General features: G+C 43.3%; 2 protein-coding genes and 1 non-coding gene across 3 annotated transcripts; 2 read left to right on the plus strand and 1 right to left on the minus strand.

The window, feature by feature from the left end:
• Positions 1 to 387: 387 nt before the first annotated feature.
• sppl2 (signal peptide peptidase-like 2) lies at positions 388 to 8973 on the minus strand. Its single transcript, XM_084480410.1, has 15 exons — positions 8876 to 8973; positions 8212 to 8328; positions 7938 to 8120; positions 7469 to 7558; positions 6824 to 6963; positions 6006 to 6148; positions 5758 to 5854; positions 5216 to 5332; positions 4547 to 4628; positions 4326 to 4400; positions 4149 to 4211; positions 3274 to 3373; positions 3120 to 3197; positions 2687 to 2847; positions 388 to 1906 (listed from the first exon to the last, which is right to left on the minus strand). Exons 1-15 carry the CDS (start codon positions 8924 to 8926, stop codon positions 1742 to 1744), a joined length of 1662 nt encoding a protein of 553 aa, XP_084336536.1. The 5' UTR covers positions 8927 to 8973; the 3' UTR covers positions 388 to 1741.
• A 437-nt stretch (positions 8974 to 9410) lies between these two features.
• On the plus strand, positions 9411 to 9482 carry AC3HAE_031419 (transfer RNA glutamic acid (anticodon CUC)). Its single transcript has one exon. It is a non-coding gene; the product is annotated as a tRNA-Glu (tRNA).
• Positions 9483 to 9775: 293 nt separating this feature from the next.
• dapk3 (death-associated protein kinase 3) lies at positions 9776 to 14994 on the plus strand. The gene is made up of 9 exons (XM_084481590.1): positions 9776 to 9858; positions 10621 to 10728; positions 11137 to 11497; positions 12172 to 12301; positions 12393 to 12441; positions 12525 to 12551; positions 12678 to 12830; positions 13046 to 13091; positions 13297 to 14994. The coding sequence occupies exons 2-9, from the start codon at positions 10667 to 10669 to the stop codon at positions 13831 to 13833; spliced, it is 1365 nt and encodes a 454-aa protein (XP_084337716.1). The 5' UTR covers positions 9776 to 9858; positions 10621 to 10666; the 3' UTR covers positions 13834 to 14994.
• Positions 14995 to 16767: the final 1773 nt, after the last annotated feature.

Here is a 16767-nt window from a genome sequence, read left to right on the forward strand (position 1 = left end):
CTTTAAACTGTCAAATATAATCTCTGACTGACCGTACAAGACACTGACACCAGTTTGGTGTCATTTTTTTAAAACCTAAGGGGAAGAATCACACATCATACACGGTAGAGACCCTGCCTGGCCTAAAAGTGCCAAGTCTAATGGGATTTGCTCCCCACTGTGCTGAATTTCAAAAAAGAAAATCTGTACTGCAAGTACTGCAAAGTGCTTTGGATGAAAGCCTTTAGAGCTCGCAACAAATGGACTGATGTTATCCTGTTGGAGAGGGTTTGTTTAATTCTGGTTCATTGTAAGGATCCAAAATGGCAAGTCCATCAAAGTGAGATATACATTTTATTTTAGAAGGGTTTAAATATTTTTTCAGGGATGTATAGAGCAACAAATGTATAAGTGTTGCACACCTTTTATTTTCCACAGATACAATGTTGAATCCAATACCTTTATTTTCATATAACATTGAAACCTTAAAAGAGGTATCAAAATGATGCCCGATAGTCACGTAAATGGTGCATAATCTGAAATGTGCTTTCTATAGCAATTACTCACATACAAGTAAGCTGCTTGTCTAGTCTTGCCTTTTGAATCAAATGCCAATTTGCTTACAACCAATGTTTCCGTGGCATGTTTTACTAACTATTCCCGAACGCTTCCAACATGTCTGCTTGTCTGTGAGAACCTCTTGAAAACCTAAGCATAGGAACTCCTACCTCCAACACTGATGGAATGGAACATGGGGTTATTCTGAAATCTCAATTAAAACGCATGTAAGGAGTAATCCAGTATACATGTCTGGCCTCTCCATCAATAATACAAAACTAACATGTGCAAAACAAGTACAGGACAGATGATGAGAACTCTCCGACATTGGAGTGCACCTCAGTCACTTGTGACACTGGTCCTACGGCGCCCAGATCACTAGGTACAGCGCGTTCAGTTCACCCATGGTCCGATGTAGGCAAAACAGAAGAATCCTTGATGAAGTCAACTAAGACCCTGAATACTGGTTGTCGTTTCACCGATGCATGATGTCAACATTGGGCACTCTTTAAATATGTGTTCTGTACAAAAAAAGAAATAACGGCATGCAAAATTAAATTAATCCAAAAATGGTTATTAGCTACAAAATATAATAATCCCAACTACACAGGACAATACAAATACATTGAGTGCTTGTGGTTTAATAAACCACGGTTACACCATTACTTAAAGTAACAAATCCCTTCAGCCAAAATGTCTTTACCATGACAGTAAATACTGGGCCAAAGCAAAAAATAAGCAAAGCATTATATTGACTTAAAAAACTGTGTGTGTGTGTGTGTGTGTGTGTGTGTGTGTGTGTGTGTGTGTATTCCAGTTCTTTTGCTCCTCTGTGTCAAAGAATCTGTTGCTGGAGTAAATAATGCAGAGTAGTGTTGACCGACTAGGTTACTGTCTAGAGTTTGAGAGCTTTGTTCCCTTTGTTGGTGAAAAGCAGCACAGTCCAGCACAGAGGAGGGAGGGTCCTTAGTAGTGTGAGGGTCTGGTCCAAGCTCAGGTTCACCCCACCAGCTTCCTCAATATAGTTTCCTTTTCTGATAGTTATTACTTTCCACGCGGATGTCAACACTAAAATTGTCCATTGCAAATCAATAAGGGTTCTAATGCACACAAATAAAATAAAGAAACAAACCAATATAACAATTAATATACATATATATAAATTTATGTATATAAAATGCCGCACTCAAAGTCTCTTTTGATTTTATTCCAATCTGTGCTCCGCTCTCTTGGTGGTGGGGGATGTTTCCTGAGTGTCCTCACTCTGATTGGTGGGCTCTGGGCTGTGCGGCTCAGGATTGGTCAAGGACTCCTCTGTGGGCGGAGCCGCAGTTTGAGTACAGTTAATCGGCGTGCGCGCTATGGCAGGCTGCAGGAGGGAGGGAGGAGGGAAAACACAATGTTGGGGATGAGAGGACTGGCGCGCCCGGGCACACAAGACAACGCAGCATTTGGACGAGCTAGAACACGATAAAGTTAAAGACAAAAGGAGGAGGAGGAGGGGGGGGGTTGACCAACAAATACAGTCCTTCCTCTGTCCGCGTGTCAATTGGAGTTGGTTTAAGTCATTGAACCAGCCAATGTCATGAGTGACGTTTGCCACATTCTGGCGGTGGTGGGGTGGGTCAGAGGCATTACTGTATGTTGAGAATAGGCGTCACTAGAGATGTGCCCTGGGTTGACCTTTGACCTTACACAACATTGTGCTTTAGCTTCCGTGGTGTGTGCTCACACCTTTTTAAATAATGAATGGTTCAGCAAGGTAAAACCCAAGGGAAGGGGGAGGGCGGGGACTCAAAATAACCTTCAGTGGGGTGAAAGAAAAAAAGTAATTCGAAGCCGAGCCCAGATAGGATACCTGCAGTGACATTCATAGACGGGTGCGTCCGCAGCACCAGACTGCAGTGAACGGAACAGGAGAGAGAGGGGTAGGTTGGTTTTGGGCAGGGGTTACACAAAGCGTTTGTTGGTACGGTGGAATCATCACAAAACAAAAATGCAGCCAAGCTGTCACTCAACTTGAATTTCTACTTCATTTCACATAATATAGATTGAGTGTCCTGGTGGGCTTTTTATGGGGGACGCTCTTTTTTTGGACGGGGAGAGGGGGATGATCCGTAGAGGGCACTCATATCAAACTGGTATTCACCACAAATCCACTCCCAGACCAGAACTGGGGCAGCTCCTTGCGCCAGAGCGCCACCGACAGGCTGGTGAGTAAAGTGCAAGGCACCAGGTAGAGCAAGGCTGGCTGGCCCATCTTCATCACGGCCAGCGCCACAAAGGTGATCATCAGGCCGATCCCATAGGCTGAGGGACAAAGGGAGATCTGTCAAACTAGAGCGTCCACTCACACAGGCCTTGGTTCCATAAGCTACTGTTCAGTTGTAGTTATACAATAGAAAACACATGTGCACCTGATAAGAAATCCAGGAATTAAAATGTAATTTTTATTCTAAACCGTAAAAAGGAGTGATGATGAATGATGCCTTGGGGACCATTTTAGGGATAGTATATCAAACCAGTGAAAAAAAGTAACATCACAGCCAATCCGCAGGACTCAAAGTCCGACAGGTACCTACCAATAGTGCAGGCCACAAAGTAGATCCTGGAGGAATGGGTGAGGATGTCAAACCTGTGACAATACGCCACCAGGAGACCTGCACAGACAACATTACTTAGCACTGCCCAGGGTTACAGAAGATGTGACAATGACATGTGTAAGTTGTTGGTTACCTGGTACCAAGACGTCTCCAAAGCCAAGCAGGGAGAAGGGCCTGTCACACAGCGCCAGGGGGGAGAAGTTTAACCTGGGCACTTTCAGCACCATGGGAAGCTGGAACGCAACGCAAAAGGACCATACTTACTTAAAAATGTTCAATATGCAACAAATTCATTGAACTACATCCTAAAATTACCACGATACATCATCTGAGATTAAGGAAACACGCTAGGTGGAAATACTGGCTTCTCCCGGCAGCAACGCTGCATCCAGCATACGTTCTCCTTTGAATTTAATATTCCGGGACAAACATTTGTTTTTGTTTTGGGCTGTGATTTGATTTAATATTCTCAGAGTACCCCAGGCTACCATATATATTAAACAAATGAACACACACAGAAACAAGCTGTCTACTTTTTCTAAGACCAATGTCATAATTCAGAATTGATTGAAGTTATTTCTACATTATTTCATGTAGCAGTAGTAGTATTTTGAAGTATGAGCTTAAAGTTAAGTACAAGCCCCATTAGGCTTCCCCCGCCCCAGAAGCAGCAAGTAAGGACATTGTGTATGCGCCGTTGAAAGGTTTTATGCCGGTCACAACAGACTTTAATTTATGAGAACGCTTATAGCATGCAACCAACACAACATGTTTTCTTTGTCTGCTGTGCATGCTATTGTTTCATGTTAAGCCAACATGGTTTCTCTATTTTCTTGCCAATACTGTGTTTAGTTTCATGGTGGATTTGGAGAGACGCCTTCTATTAAACCAGAAAGGCCACTTGTGTCTTGCCGTTTCTTGAGGGAGTTAAACTCCCAAAAATACAACCAATGTGAGGCCAACAAAACATTGAATGAATGAAGCCAAGAAAAACTGAAACAAGCTAACCTTTTCATGTGAGGCGGAGTCAGAGGGGCCCGCCGCCACCTCCACCATGATACTCTCCCGGGTCTGACAGGGAGAGACAAGGAGGCTCAGTTAAGTTCCCATTGGCCTTCCACCATCCCCAGAAATGATCAACTAAAGATATACACGAGATGCATGAATATTCAACCTATTGCTTACCTTCGTGAGGAAGGGAGTAATAAATACAAAGAAAATATCGTAGACAAAAAGAACCACCAAGAGTAAAGTGCAGGCCTGCAAAGAGAAAGGGACACAAAACACATTTAAAAGAGTCCACTCTTCAGGATAAATTAGCTGATGAGGACTCTTTGAAACGTTAAAACAACAAACATCGATGTCCGTGTCAGTGGTGCATGAACGCGGCGCCGTCACCTACGCACCTTAAACGTGGGCAGTCGGATTGTTTTGAGCATGTAGAGGCAGAAGGCGATACCCAGGGTGTCTTGTAGCACCCAGGCCCACCTGGAGGGTGAAACAAACGCACACTGTATGTAGACACAAAAGACCCCCCACCATGCTGGGACACACATGGCCTGCCAAAAACAAATATAACCGCTCAACCACAAAATTAAGGAAAAAATAAGACTTAAGTCACACCTAGAACAACACAAACTTTGGGCTGTTATAGAGCCCATTCCCCGTCAACACAGCAGTTGTCACCTGCGGGGGGCGCTGGTAGGCACTGACGTAACAGGGGAAAGCTCTTTAGGCAAGTTTTGCCACTCTTGTATTCTTGGGTTGCTTAAATCATCGAAGCACATGGGGAAACCCAATACCCTGATAACAACTAGACTAGGTTTACAGGAGCAAACAGATACCAGAAATGAGAGCTCTGTGACGTTTATAATGGAGATCTTTATGTACAGACAGGGAGTTGCTGCAGCACCACTTTCCCTAATGTACCTGGGTCATGTTTCTTTCCTTTCGTGTGTGTGTGTGTGTGTGTGTGTGTGTGTGTGTGTGTGTGTGTGTGTGTGTGTGTGTGTGTGTGTGTGTGTGTGTGTGTGTGTGTGTGTGTGTGTGTGTGTGTGTGTGTGTCCTATACTCACTGGTCCTCATTGCGAAACACGGCCCAGGTGACGCTGACTCCGATGCAGAAGGCAGAGAGCAGCAGACTGCGGATCTGCGGCCGCTTGTGCAGGTAGGGCAGGTTGTTCTCCGGGACCCTGCCACCACGACCACAGCAAACACGTTGAAAGGATGTTGGCAAACAACACGTTGTGTCACATGTGTTCGTTGTATGTGTGACAAACGGTAAATGGAGACACTAAATATTTGTTGTTAGAGACACATTTGCAAATGTGCTGCCTATTGAAGGGCGGGGGGATACATAACATATCGTTTCATGACAGATGGTGGGTCTATTAAGGAAACATTAATACTGGCCAAGATTATCATTTATAAGAACATTTATGAAGACGGGTGTTGCCCACCTGATAACTCAGAGGAAGTGAGTACTCGTACTCATTACAACACAACTCAAAAAAGCAATGCTTGGATGCCACAAGGGGGGAGGGGGTTGCTAAACCCCAAATCTTTGGAAGCAAACAATTGAATGGACACGGTTTCAACTTAATTTGAGAGGGCTCACCTGCAATTGCAGCAAGGCATTCTTCTGACAAAAGGCCACAGGCAGCTGTACAAGCCCACGGAAGACGCTATGCAGAAGATGGCTATCACCCAAATGGCTAAAAGGAACCCATGGGGAGAAAACGTGTATCAATTGAAGAGCAGAATTTGTAGATGATAAGCTAGCTAGCATCCTACACATGATGCACATTGTTTTGTAAAGTGGAACACAGTAAAGTTGTATGGGTGTAGCATGCAGTGCGTGCGTACCCAGGTAGTCGTAGAAGTAGTAGAGCAGCAGCAGCATGGTGCAGCACATGACGACGAACACAGAGATCATGATGGGTGTGACGTCCACCGTCTCCTCGTCCTGCTTCTCGTTGCTGTCGTCCCGCTTGTGCTTCATGTAGCGCCTGTAGGGGCAAGGGAAAGTTTTACAACGCTGATAGTGACGTCCCCGTCTACCTAAAGTGTTTGGAAATACCCAAGAACAACCATCCATTAATTTACACATGGCATATCAATTATTAAAAATAATAACCTGCTACGCAGGACAGTTGTTTACAAATGATAATACGCCTCAGTTGTAAACCGTGGTATAAACAGCCTATAGGCCACTGCCACTGAGTGTACTTGTTGGTGTAATAGTAAGAAAAAGTCGATGCTTTCCCCATTATCTTGAGCCTTTTTCTTTCTATCTTCCCGAAACCAACAGAGACTCCAACGACCTTGCCCTTTGTAACTATAGTAACGATGGATTTAGACTCTTGAGTCACTCGACCGGCCTCTGATGACAACAACGCTGTCTTTGCCTCCGTCGCCAATGGTAACAGAGCAGACCACTCAGTTACTATGTCGGCAGAAGGCCCTTGGCTAAAGGCTCAGAACAGGCTGTCAACTTGCAAACACAAATAGCATTTTTCTGTACAACTAAACACCAATTGAACGGTAGAAAAAAAAAAGGATTTACTATCCAAGTGAATTACTAACTACTGTATCAGTAGTAGTATGAAAATATTAAATTAACCACCAACTGAAAAGAACAAAAAATAAGTTATTTTCAAACACCCTCACTCCAATCCACATACTTTTTGGTGTCTCTGCTTCCAGCCAAGTAGCCACCCATGGCTACCGTGCCCACGGCCATGATGAATATGATAACCATGTTGTAGTCCAACACTGGCTCCTTGGGAGCATACATGGCCACCTCTCTTTCATCCCCAAAGTTCTGCAGGAGTCCAAGAAACACAACATAAGATAACTTCTAGTGGGAAATCAGACACACACACCGCCAGCTCCCCAATGAAAAGGAGCTCTTTTGAAGGGTCCTAATCTAATGAGTCATTTACTTTGTACTTTGCTCTGGACACTGATAACAAAGTGTAATAACCAATGAAAAAGGAATACAGAGACATTATCAAGACAGCGTTTAAGATGAGACTTTACTCGCCGAGTAAATATTTCTGGGAAATTAAGATATATTCATTTTTAAAGCTGATATTTATGATGTTTATTATAAGTTATGAAATATAATACTGGATGGTCTCATTTCAAACTGGAGTTTACCATGATTTATATTAGCTTTTGCGCATTTTGATTTGCAATTTGATAATAGATTTAGCATATAGTATGATAAACATTGCAAAGACATTCCCGAAGACTTATGTGGAAATTGAATTTCATTCCACAATGTCTGCTCACCCCTGTGACCTAACGTGTTAAGCATCTCTTACCTTGCTAATATCCAGCATGTCAGTGTAGCTGAGCAGTGCTACGGGGATATCGATCTCCTCATACTGGGTCTTGTTTCCAGCTGGTGGCGTCTGTAATAAACAGTGAATTCAGCATATTGAAGAAACATTAACAGGGCGTGAATAGCTCAAAACACAGTACCCCGTACAGTGTGAAATTTAACTAAACTATACAGTCACTGAAATGTTTTTGTCTCCTCAAATGACGGAAATGTGTGCCATTTTGTATTAGTGCCTGGGCAATAACTATTTATGCCAGCAAATTACTAGCATGATATACTGTGATCCAAGTTTTAAAACAATGCCCAAAATCACGTTGCCTTGACTATGAACATACAGTAAAGTTGTGTCTATCCTTTTCTTATCCACAAACCCAAATGTCATTGTCAACCTATTTTATGACTGCTGTGCACAGGCCAAAAATGATGAATGAAACAAGAGCCTCCCTCACCAGCCGGTCCTTGCTGACAATGAGCAGGCCCTTGGCACCGTTGATCTGGGCCAGTCGCACCTTCTCGTAGAAAGTGCAGTTGCCTCTCATCACCATGGGTATGCGGTTAGGGAAGCCCCCATCTGGGACCTCAGAGGCTGAGCACAGGACCGACGCTGTGAGGTCTTGAATCTGGAGACGGGACTAGATGAACACAAAGTGGATATATATATCATTTTTTTTATGAAACACTTTTATATCTTACTTTAATTGTTCAACTTATTTAACTTCTTACTGCTTTGTTGAGGTCCTGGGGTAGACGTGCCCACTGGGAGTTGAAGAATATGCAGTAATCTTTTCCTTTGCTATCGTCTTTGTCGTTGAAGTGAGCCATGCCATACTCACCTACGACCTTTATACAACATAACATAAAAACACAAAACAGCAACGTTAAGAAAATACAAATAGTTTAAAGATCCGAATTATTCAAGTGTACCGCTTTTACTGACTTAATGTATTTTACGCGCGTTTGGAATAGAAGGCAAAGGTAAAACGACAACTATTTGGTAAGTAGGTTTCTGCTACAGACTAATCCTCCGCACGCTTCTTGATGGCGCATTGGTCTCATGGCCAATGGTACATAATATACCATTACAGTCGAACACTGGCTGTATTTAATCTCTCCCTTTGGCAAAAGTGAGACCAACGGTAGCGGTCTGTTAGTACAGTTGCACTGTAGGCCGGACAGCACCACGAGTCATCTCATCTTTTCCGATGAGCTAAACATAAACACAAACGTTGTGTGTCACCGTCTCAGTAGGCTATCTCCGCAAGCTAACAGCGCTACATTACAAGCTAATCATTACACATCTTGAGAAAGAAGGACGGCGACAACTCGTGTTGTAATGTCGTGGGGATGCCTACATTATTCACAAAGACCAACGAGTTCTGCGTGTTACCTTTTGGATGAAAATAGCTGCCCAGATCAGGTTTATTGGGACCCAATCCATGATTCCTGCCTGCTCGTTTTTCCCTATGGTTTTCCCATCAACCACACTGCTCGATCGACACAGTGCGGCCACCAGCTGTTTGGCTGTAAGACCCGCCCCTTTTCTGCAGTAAGGTTATTATTGGTTGTCTGATTTATAGCAATAATGCATTTATCGCTTGATTGGGTGTATTTGAATGTCTATCAAAACATAATTAAACATTATAAATGCAATTCTGGCGCATGGCATCAAATATAACGATTTTTGGCGAGTTGTGGCAACTTTGTGTCAGGTTTTATAGTTGTCCTAGTTGGTTTAATGGTCGGGGCTTGACAATCCCATTTAATAGTAAGTAACATTTTAATGTGAAAATAAATACGAAATGATTCACAAACTATTTTTGCTCATTTCAGGTTAATGAGCAAAAATCTTTGCTCATATTGGCACAATAAATTACTGCTTTTTTAATGCTTATATCAGTGATAACAGTTCAACAAAATCAGTTTCCCTGGTGGTCTAGTGGTTAGGATTCGGCGCTCTCACCGCCGCGGCCCGGGTTCGATTCCCGGTCAGGGAACACACTTTTTATTTTAATGTATTATGTCAAACGCTTCCCTTGATGAATTGTAAGAAAACTATTTATGCCCAGACACGTGACACGTTTTGGTAAAACGTGTAAAGTGTCTTTCCAAAAGTCGATCAAACTTTGGTCAACTGCTAGCTAGATTTTACATTTGAAAAAAGCCACTCATGGAGGCTGCCCCAAACCAACTAAATCACTGCTGAACATGCTCAATCTTGTAAACCTTCAACGGTACCCACATCACAGTCGTGTGAGAGTTGATTCACCTCGGTATGATGTCATTCCATATGTCCGTCCTCCTGCTTCACTAGCCACCAGGATCTCTACCCTACTCCCTTCAGGGAATGCAGCACTCCTCGGCAGACATAATGTAGGTCCTGCTACTTTATGTACACTTTCGTTCTTTTCGTTATTATGCGATGTTTGTCTTCATCGTATTGTCATTTCGATGTTATAGGCCGCGTATCAGGATATATAAGTGTAACATAAAACGAGGGGCTAAGCTTTGCTAGGCTAGCCAGATAGCCACGTTAGCTACCATTAAGTTGTCCATAGTCGCTTATCTTTTACGAGCCTTTTAGACAGCTTTGTTTGGACGTTCGTCTGGGATCTCTCCAACCTAGCTGAATTAGTATGCGGCATTTAGGACACACGATTGGGAGATGTATGTATTAGTAGAAGCTGTCACGATGTTCTGTTGGTGAAAAGTGTTCTTGTTTGTTCTGTTGTGTGTATTGTGTGTAGCGAGCGTCTGCTAAATCGTAAAACCAACCAGTTAGCATTTTGTTGCGATATTCTTATTTTTCTGGTTCCGGGCTTTTATATAAACAAATCGTCGTGACTCCCTTCCCTTTAATTTGAGACGAGTGGTCCTGGGAAGGGGTGACGTCAGTTAGACTGGAATGCAGATTTCCCTCACTAGCCAGAATGTGTTAAAAAAAAGCATTTTGCTATGTTGACTCTGGCCAAATAAGGACTGTTATTCCCCCTCCTTCAGAGTGGAAACTACGTGGGGTTGATGAATTATGGCTTCTGTATGGTCTTTACCTCATGGCATCATATCTGCTGTTGTAGCCCGTGTAAAGTTTTCTTTATTGTAATTAATCACTTTGTTGTGTCTCCAATGCCTTAGTTAAGTCACAGGCCTTCCTCCATACCGTATTTACTGTCGACACAACATGGCTGGCTTCAGGCAGGAGGATGTTGAGGTGTTCTATGAAATGGGAGAGGAGTTGGGGAGGTAAGTTTCTGTGGCTGATCATGATTTGGCTCTATAATTACTGTGTAGTGTATATTCACTGCAAGCCACAGTAGAGCCTCATGAATGAGTCATCTCGTTGGAGTGGAACTCTGTAGCTTGTACCTCTTATAGGGAAGAGGTTTTTTTCTGCAGTAATGCACCAAAGTCATGACATCACTGCCTCTCTCTTCCCTCTCGATGCCGGTCTCGAGAGACGAGACACACACTGTGTGTGTGGAGGCTCAGTACTTTGATTCCTAGTTTTTTAAATTTGTAAATCAACCCAACCCCGATGGATACTTTTCAACAGAAGCGCTTCTTGTTGAAAAAGTTAAAAGACAATGCATACACCATGCATTGTCTTACCCTCTTCTGGTGTGTAAACAATATTTGTATCCTCCTCCACAGCGGGCAATTCGCCATCGTCCGCAAGTGCAAGGACAAGGTCTCGGGCCAAGACTACGCCGCCAAGTTCATCAAGAAGCGCCGCCTGTCGTCCAGCCGGCGCGGTGTGAGCCGCGAGGAGATCGAGCGGGAGGTGAACATCCTGCGGGAGATCCAGCACAGCAACATCATCACGCTGCACGACATCTTTGAGAACAAGACGGACGTCATCCTGATCCTGGAGCTGGTATCTGGCGGCGAGCTCTTTGACTTCCTGGCCGAAAAGGAGTCCCTGACCGAGGAGGAGGCCACGCAGTTTCTCAAGCAGATCCTGGACGGCGTCCACTACCTCCACTCCAAACGCATCGCACACTTTGACCTCAAGGTGAGCACCGTTAAGGAGATCCAGTCGGAGCGGATGTGGCCGTTGTTGTTAGTTAGTTTGTTTGCATGGTAGCTATATGACGTGTTGAGGATGGCTTTTTGATTGTAGTTGACGTCCCGCTACCAGACATTGCTGTTGTGAGTCATGTTATTGGTAGGGAGACAGTCACTCGCATCACTTATCTGTACCAGAAAGGGGTTACGAAATGTCTAGGGAAATCTCATACTACCGTGGGTGTCTTTTTGGTATTGCATTTTTTTCCCGCTTTGTAATGGAGGTGCATGCTGAGGCCTGAGTCAGCCTCATACTTGTTGACAGTGAGGTTTTTTTTTTTTTGTTTTTTTTCAATGCTGACAAGGACTTACTTTGCAGAAGGATACAGCTGTTATGAGTTTATGGGCAACCTCATCCATTTGAAACTTGGCTTGAAAATCTCTTATCAGGGAATGTATCTTTTGGTACACTGTATATACACAATCATTTCTTTGGTTTAGCTTACGTGAGACTCCATGAAAGCCTTTTAACGTGTGTGTGTGTGTGTGTGTGTGTGTGTGTGTGTGTGTGTGTGTGTGTGTGTGTGTGTGTGTGTGTGTGTGTGTGTGTGTGTGTGTGTGTGTGTGTGTGTGTGTGTGTGTGTGTGTGTGTGTGTGTGTGTGTGTGTGTGTGTGTTGCAGCCTGAAAACATCATGCTGCTGGACAAGAATGTACCAAACCCCAGAATCAAGCTCATTGATTTCGGAATCGCTCACCAGATCAAGGCAGGGAATGAGTTCAAGAACATCTTCGGAACACCAGAGTTTGTTGGTAAATTCCCGTTTAATGTATTTCCATTGAAGTCAACTGTTCTGGTTCCCAAGATTGTTTCACTAAACATTGTTAACGTGTTGTTTTACAGCACCAGAAATAGTCAATTACGAGCCACTCGGACTGGAGGCAGACATGTGGTGAGATATTTATGAAATTAAATAAAAGTGTTGTTCTCCATATGGCAATCATCACTAAACCCAAGTCCTTATTCTCTATGCAGGAGCATCGGAGTGATTACTTACATTCTGTGAGTACTACTTTAAAAGGCACATATCTTTTCATGTACCCCTGCCTCTACCCACCATTGACTTTACACTGCATTTGCGGTATTGTAATTGAAGACTCATCTTCATCATCCTGTTCTCCATGTTAGATTGAGTGGTGCTTCACCATTCCTGGGCGAGACAAAGCAGGAGACCCTCGCCAACATCTCCGCCGTCAACTACGACTTTGACGAGGAATACTTCAGCAATACCAGTGAGCTGGCCAAGGAATTCATACGGCGCCTGCTGGTCAAGGATCCCAAGTAAGTTCCTTAACAAGGATTTAATATTATTAGGGTTGTGGCCATAGACTGCTTCCAGGCAGTCATTCATTAATTCATTAATTTTGTCAGTCTATGTAGAGAACACATGGAGTGTATGATCTCACACACAACCTTGTGTTTCGAAAGGAAAGATGAAGATGAGACCTAAAGCTCAGAACTTTGCATAATGTCTTCTATGAAACATCTATTTGCAGGAAGAGAATGACCATTGATGATAGCCTGGAGCATGCCTGGATCAAGGTGGGTGTTGCGTTGATCCTAACCCTAGTCTTGAGGACATGAAATGCAATACCGTTGCTAGTTGCTACCAAAAGTTGTGCTGGAGTGAGACGCCCTTCTGTCTCACTCCAGCACAATGACCCTCAATGAACGACCTCTCATCTTGATGTTACAATCCTCTGTTCAAATATTTAAACTCACCCGGTTGCTCCCGCCTCCCTCCTAGGCGATCAAGAGGCGCAACGTCCGCCCGGAAGACCACGGCCGCAAGTCAGAGCGCCGGCGCCTGAAGACCACCCGTCTGAAAGAGTACACCATCAAGTCCCACTCCAGCATGCCGCCCAACAACACCTACGTCAACTTTGAGCGCTTCTCCCAGGTGCTGGAGGAGATCGCCGTGGCGGAGGAGGGCCTGCGGGACCTGGAGCGCAACCAGCGCTCGTGCCGCGATGACGTGGCTGCGCTGCTCTCCATCTACGAGGAGAAGGAAGCGTGGTACAAGGAGGAGAACCTGAGCATCGCCGGTGACCTGGGCCACGTGCGGCAGGAGCTCCAGCGAGCCCAGACGCAGCGCCGGCAGAGCCAGGAGGAGGCCCGGGCGGCCATGCTGGCTGCAAACGCCCTCAAGCGCAAGTTTGGCCGCCTGGAGAACCGCTACGAGGTGCTGGCGGAGCAGGTGGCCTCGGAGGTGCGGTGGGTGGAGGAACTGGTCCGCTCCATCTCCACCGAGAGTGCCAGCCTCGGCCCAGGAAGCATGCCCTGAAACAATCACTTTAGACCCATCGCTTATTTCCAACTGCAAGGTGAGCTCCGTTTCTGATTGGCTGGTGCCAGCAGATGTCACTTGTATAACAGTGAAGTCGTCTGCTCCTGCAGTTTGATTTAAGAGTTTGGTTGCTCTTTAATCTTAATGAAGACATTTCCAACTCTCATGGGCTCACAATAATTTTGGTCACAGCAGACCTTTTTTGCTGGGAAGTTGTCATCATAAGCTACGGATGAAACCGTGATAGAAATTTCCCCTCAGGAACACATGCAAGTCACGTATCAGAAACACCAGCAATTAAAGAATGGGCCCATATTGGATGCAAGTCGGCCTAGAGCATGTCATAATGCTCATTCCTTTATTTTATAAATATATTTATATTGTCCAAGAATCTATGCTTTTTATATCCATGCTTTACTTAATGATGTCATCTTGTAAATTGTATCTGCCATTCTTTTACCCCCTCTTTTTTAAGCAGAATTTGTTCATCTTAAAGGTGATTAGCTGCAAATGTGTTCTATTCTGCCTCCCAATACCCGGCAGCTTTTGTCTGTGTACAGTTCAGGGGATATATTCTGCTTGCTATTATTTGCAGATCTTATTGCAGAATCATCACAAAGCCTCTTATTTTGAAAGGAAGATAATTGTATGAGAAAGTGTGAACTGAGCTTCATAATATTCATCACATTTGTAATGTTTTAAACCATCTTTGCCAGTGCCTGTTTACCTATGGACAGACATGATTGCTTCTGTAAGCAATCATCTTTTATACTTAAGTCATGACATTCCAATTTCATGGACACTGATCAATGTCTTACACACATTAAGCCTTCTATACCAAATTGACTGCATGAAAATATTCCATTTATTATAATTTACTTGTCATGTTTGCTTTTTACTTTTTAGTATTTTTTCTTACCATGGTGGCCCACTTTCAGACATTCCATCATTAAGTTTGACCGCAATCTCATTCCCCTATTTACCTTACGAACAACCAGTACCTATACAGTACGTCTCAGTCTGTAGTCAAATATATCGATGTATGTCCTTAGCTGATCATATTTGCAAATTATGTTTTCATCTCATACGCAAGATGAATTATATTTTGATGAACTCTATTCTGTCTGTTCGTTTCCAATGAATAAACGCATCACTGTATTCCGTTTTCATATTCATTATAGTTTTGTTTCAGTTTCGTTATCATACTAACGATGGAATAAATCACTGCCATGGATATGGCCTTGAATACCCAAGTCAACATTAATGTATTAACTGAATACTGTAATCTCAGAATGCTTCCTCATTGTTTACCGTTATTTTTCTACCTTTGACTCTTTGTTGAGATAATGGATGCAGAGTTATACAGTATTTGCTCAATTAAATACTAAAAAATTAAGGGTTAGGGGTTATGAAAGACTGCAGTCCAGTTACATGAAGTACGGCCTCTGGTGGAGGTGGATTTGCATAGGAAATATTCAATATTCAAGACATTCACTGTGCAATGCAGTAACATTAACTTAACTTTCATTGCGGCCTGTGCAGTCAGCCAGTGAAATGGAAGTGTGTGGAATTTGCCACTTAATTTAGCTATTGGATAGCATAAGCGCCACACATTTAGAATAAACTTTTAGGTACATTTAAGACGTATTCTACATTAGATATGACAATAACAAAAAGGCTTAAATTAAAAAAAATTAAAGTTAAATAATTAACATCCCAGGTGGGCGTGTCCACCTAGATGTGTGCTGGATAGATCAGTCTACCAGCCTACCCAGTGGACTGTAGCAAACGTTGCTCATCTATCCGTTATGCATCTAGTTGGACACGCCCACCTGTGATGTCAGAAGCGGCACATTTTCAAAACGGCTTGTAACGGCTAATTACACTCACACCTGGTGGTATAACATGTCACCTTTAAGAGTTTGGAGATTTTTAAATAGTACAATTAGTTATTCGATGTATGTGTGGAGATTAATCGAATGAGTCATAATATATAGTTCAAGCTGCCATCTTCCTAATGCGGAAATTAACACTTTTGATCAAAAAATGTTTACCTAAGAAAAGTATTGCTTACACCAGAGTTTCCCCTCTCTCTCTCTCTCTCTCTCTCTCTCTCTCTCTCTCTCTCTCTCTCTCTCTCTCTCTCTCTCTCTCTCTCTCTCTCTCTCTCTCTCTCTCTCTCTCTCTCACACTCGAAACATCCATAGGCTCCCTCTCCATCTGCCTCCTTGTGGTTATCCTTGTACTGTCAATTTCAGAACGCATGGTGTGTGTACAATGTATACATCACACATGATGGTACCAATCATTCCCTTAACCCCCTTAATCTTATTTTGATCCACTATTACAGGTCTGAGCTCAGACGGTTTGGATCATAATTTTCCACCGGGCATCCACTGAGCCTGCATCTGCAATCCGAAAGAGCTGCCGTCTTTGATGCCCACCGGAAAGTAGCCGGAAAGGACATCTGGAAGTGCTTATGTGCTTAAGGAGTCTCTGCTGATCTCCACACATGGAGATCAATGGGATCCACATGTCACATGACTCGAGTTTCCGTGGCAGCGAGTGAGAGAGCACTACACTTGATTACAGTGTGCCGCCATGGCACCGAATAAATATGACATTTAACAGCTTTCAAAATCAAGAGCCCTTAGAAATAATTCACAGTAATATGTTAATATGGACAGGGTTGTAAAACGATAGATATAATTGTACATTTGAGAGTTACAATTCGGTTTTCATATATCGTCTTGTAGGCCTATTGATATTTAATGTTTTGAATAGTTCTGAAAGTAGTGATTTATCATCTCAAGTTATTGCCAATTTTATTCAATTAATATTCTTTCGTAATACTATAATAATAATAATAAATTGAATTTATATAGCGCTTTTCAAGACACTCAAAGCGCTTTACAGTGAAGGGGGGACCTC

Source organism: Micromesistius poutassou, assembly GCF_964030765.1.
Source record: "Micromesistius poutassou genome assembly, chromosome: 16".
Taxonomy (NCBI): Eukaryota; Metazoa; Chordata; class Actinopteri; order Gadiformes; family Gadidae; genus Micromesistius; species Micromesistius poutassou.

Coding starts and splice junctions, on each gene's coding strand:
- sppl2 (XM_084480410.1), bottom strand. CDS start 8,926: ATGGATTGGGTCCCAATAAACCTGATCTGGGCAGCTATTTTCATCCAA. Junction 8,329..8,875: donor CAGCTATTTTCATCCAAAAG/GTAACACGCAGA, acceptor TGTTGTATAAAG/GTCGTAGGTGAGTATGGCAT. Junction 6,149..6,823: donor GGAAGCAGAGACACCAAAAA/GTATGTGGATTG, acceptor TTGCCCCTACAG/GCGCTACATGAAGCACAAGC.
- dapk3 (XM_084481590.1), top strand. CDS start 10,667: ATGGCTGGCTTCAGGCAGGAGGATGTTGAGGTGTTCTATGAAATGGGA. Junction 11,498..12,171: donor TCGCACACTTTGACCTCAAG/GTGAGCACCGTT, acceptor TGTGTGTTGCAG/CCTGAAAACATCATGCTGCT. Junction 12,831..13,045: donor CTGCTGGTCAAGGATCCCAA/GTAAGTTCCTTA, acceptor ATCTATTTGCAG/GAAGAGAATGACCATTGATG.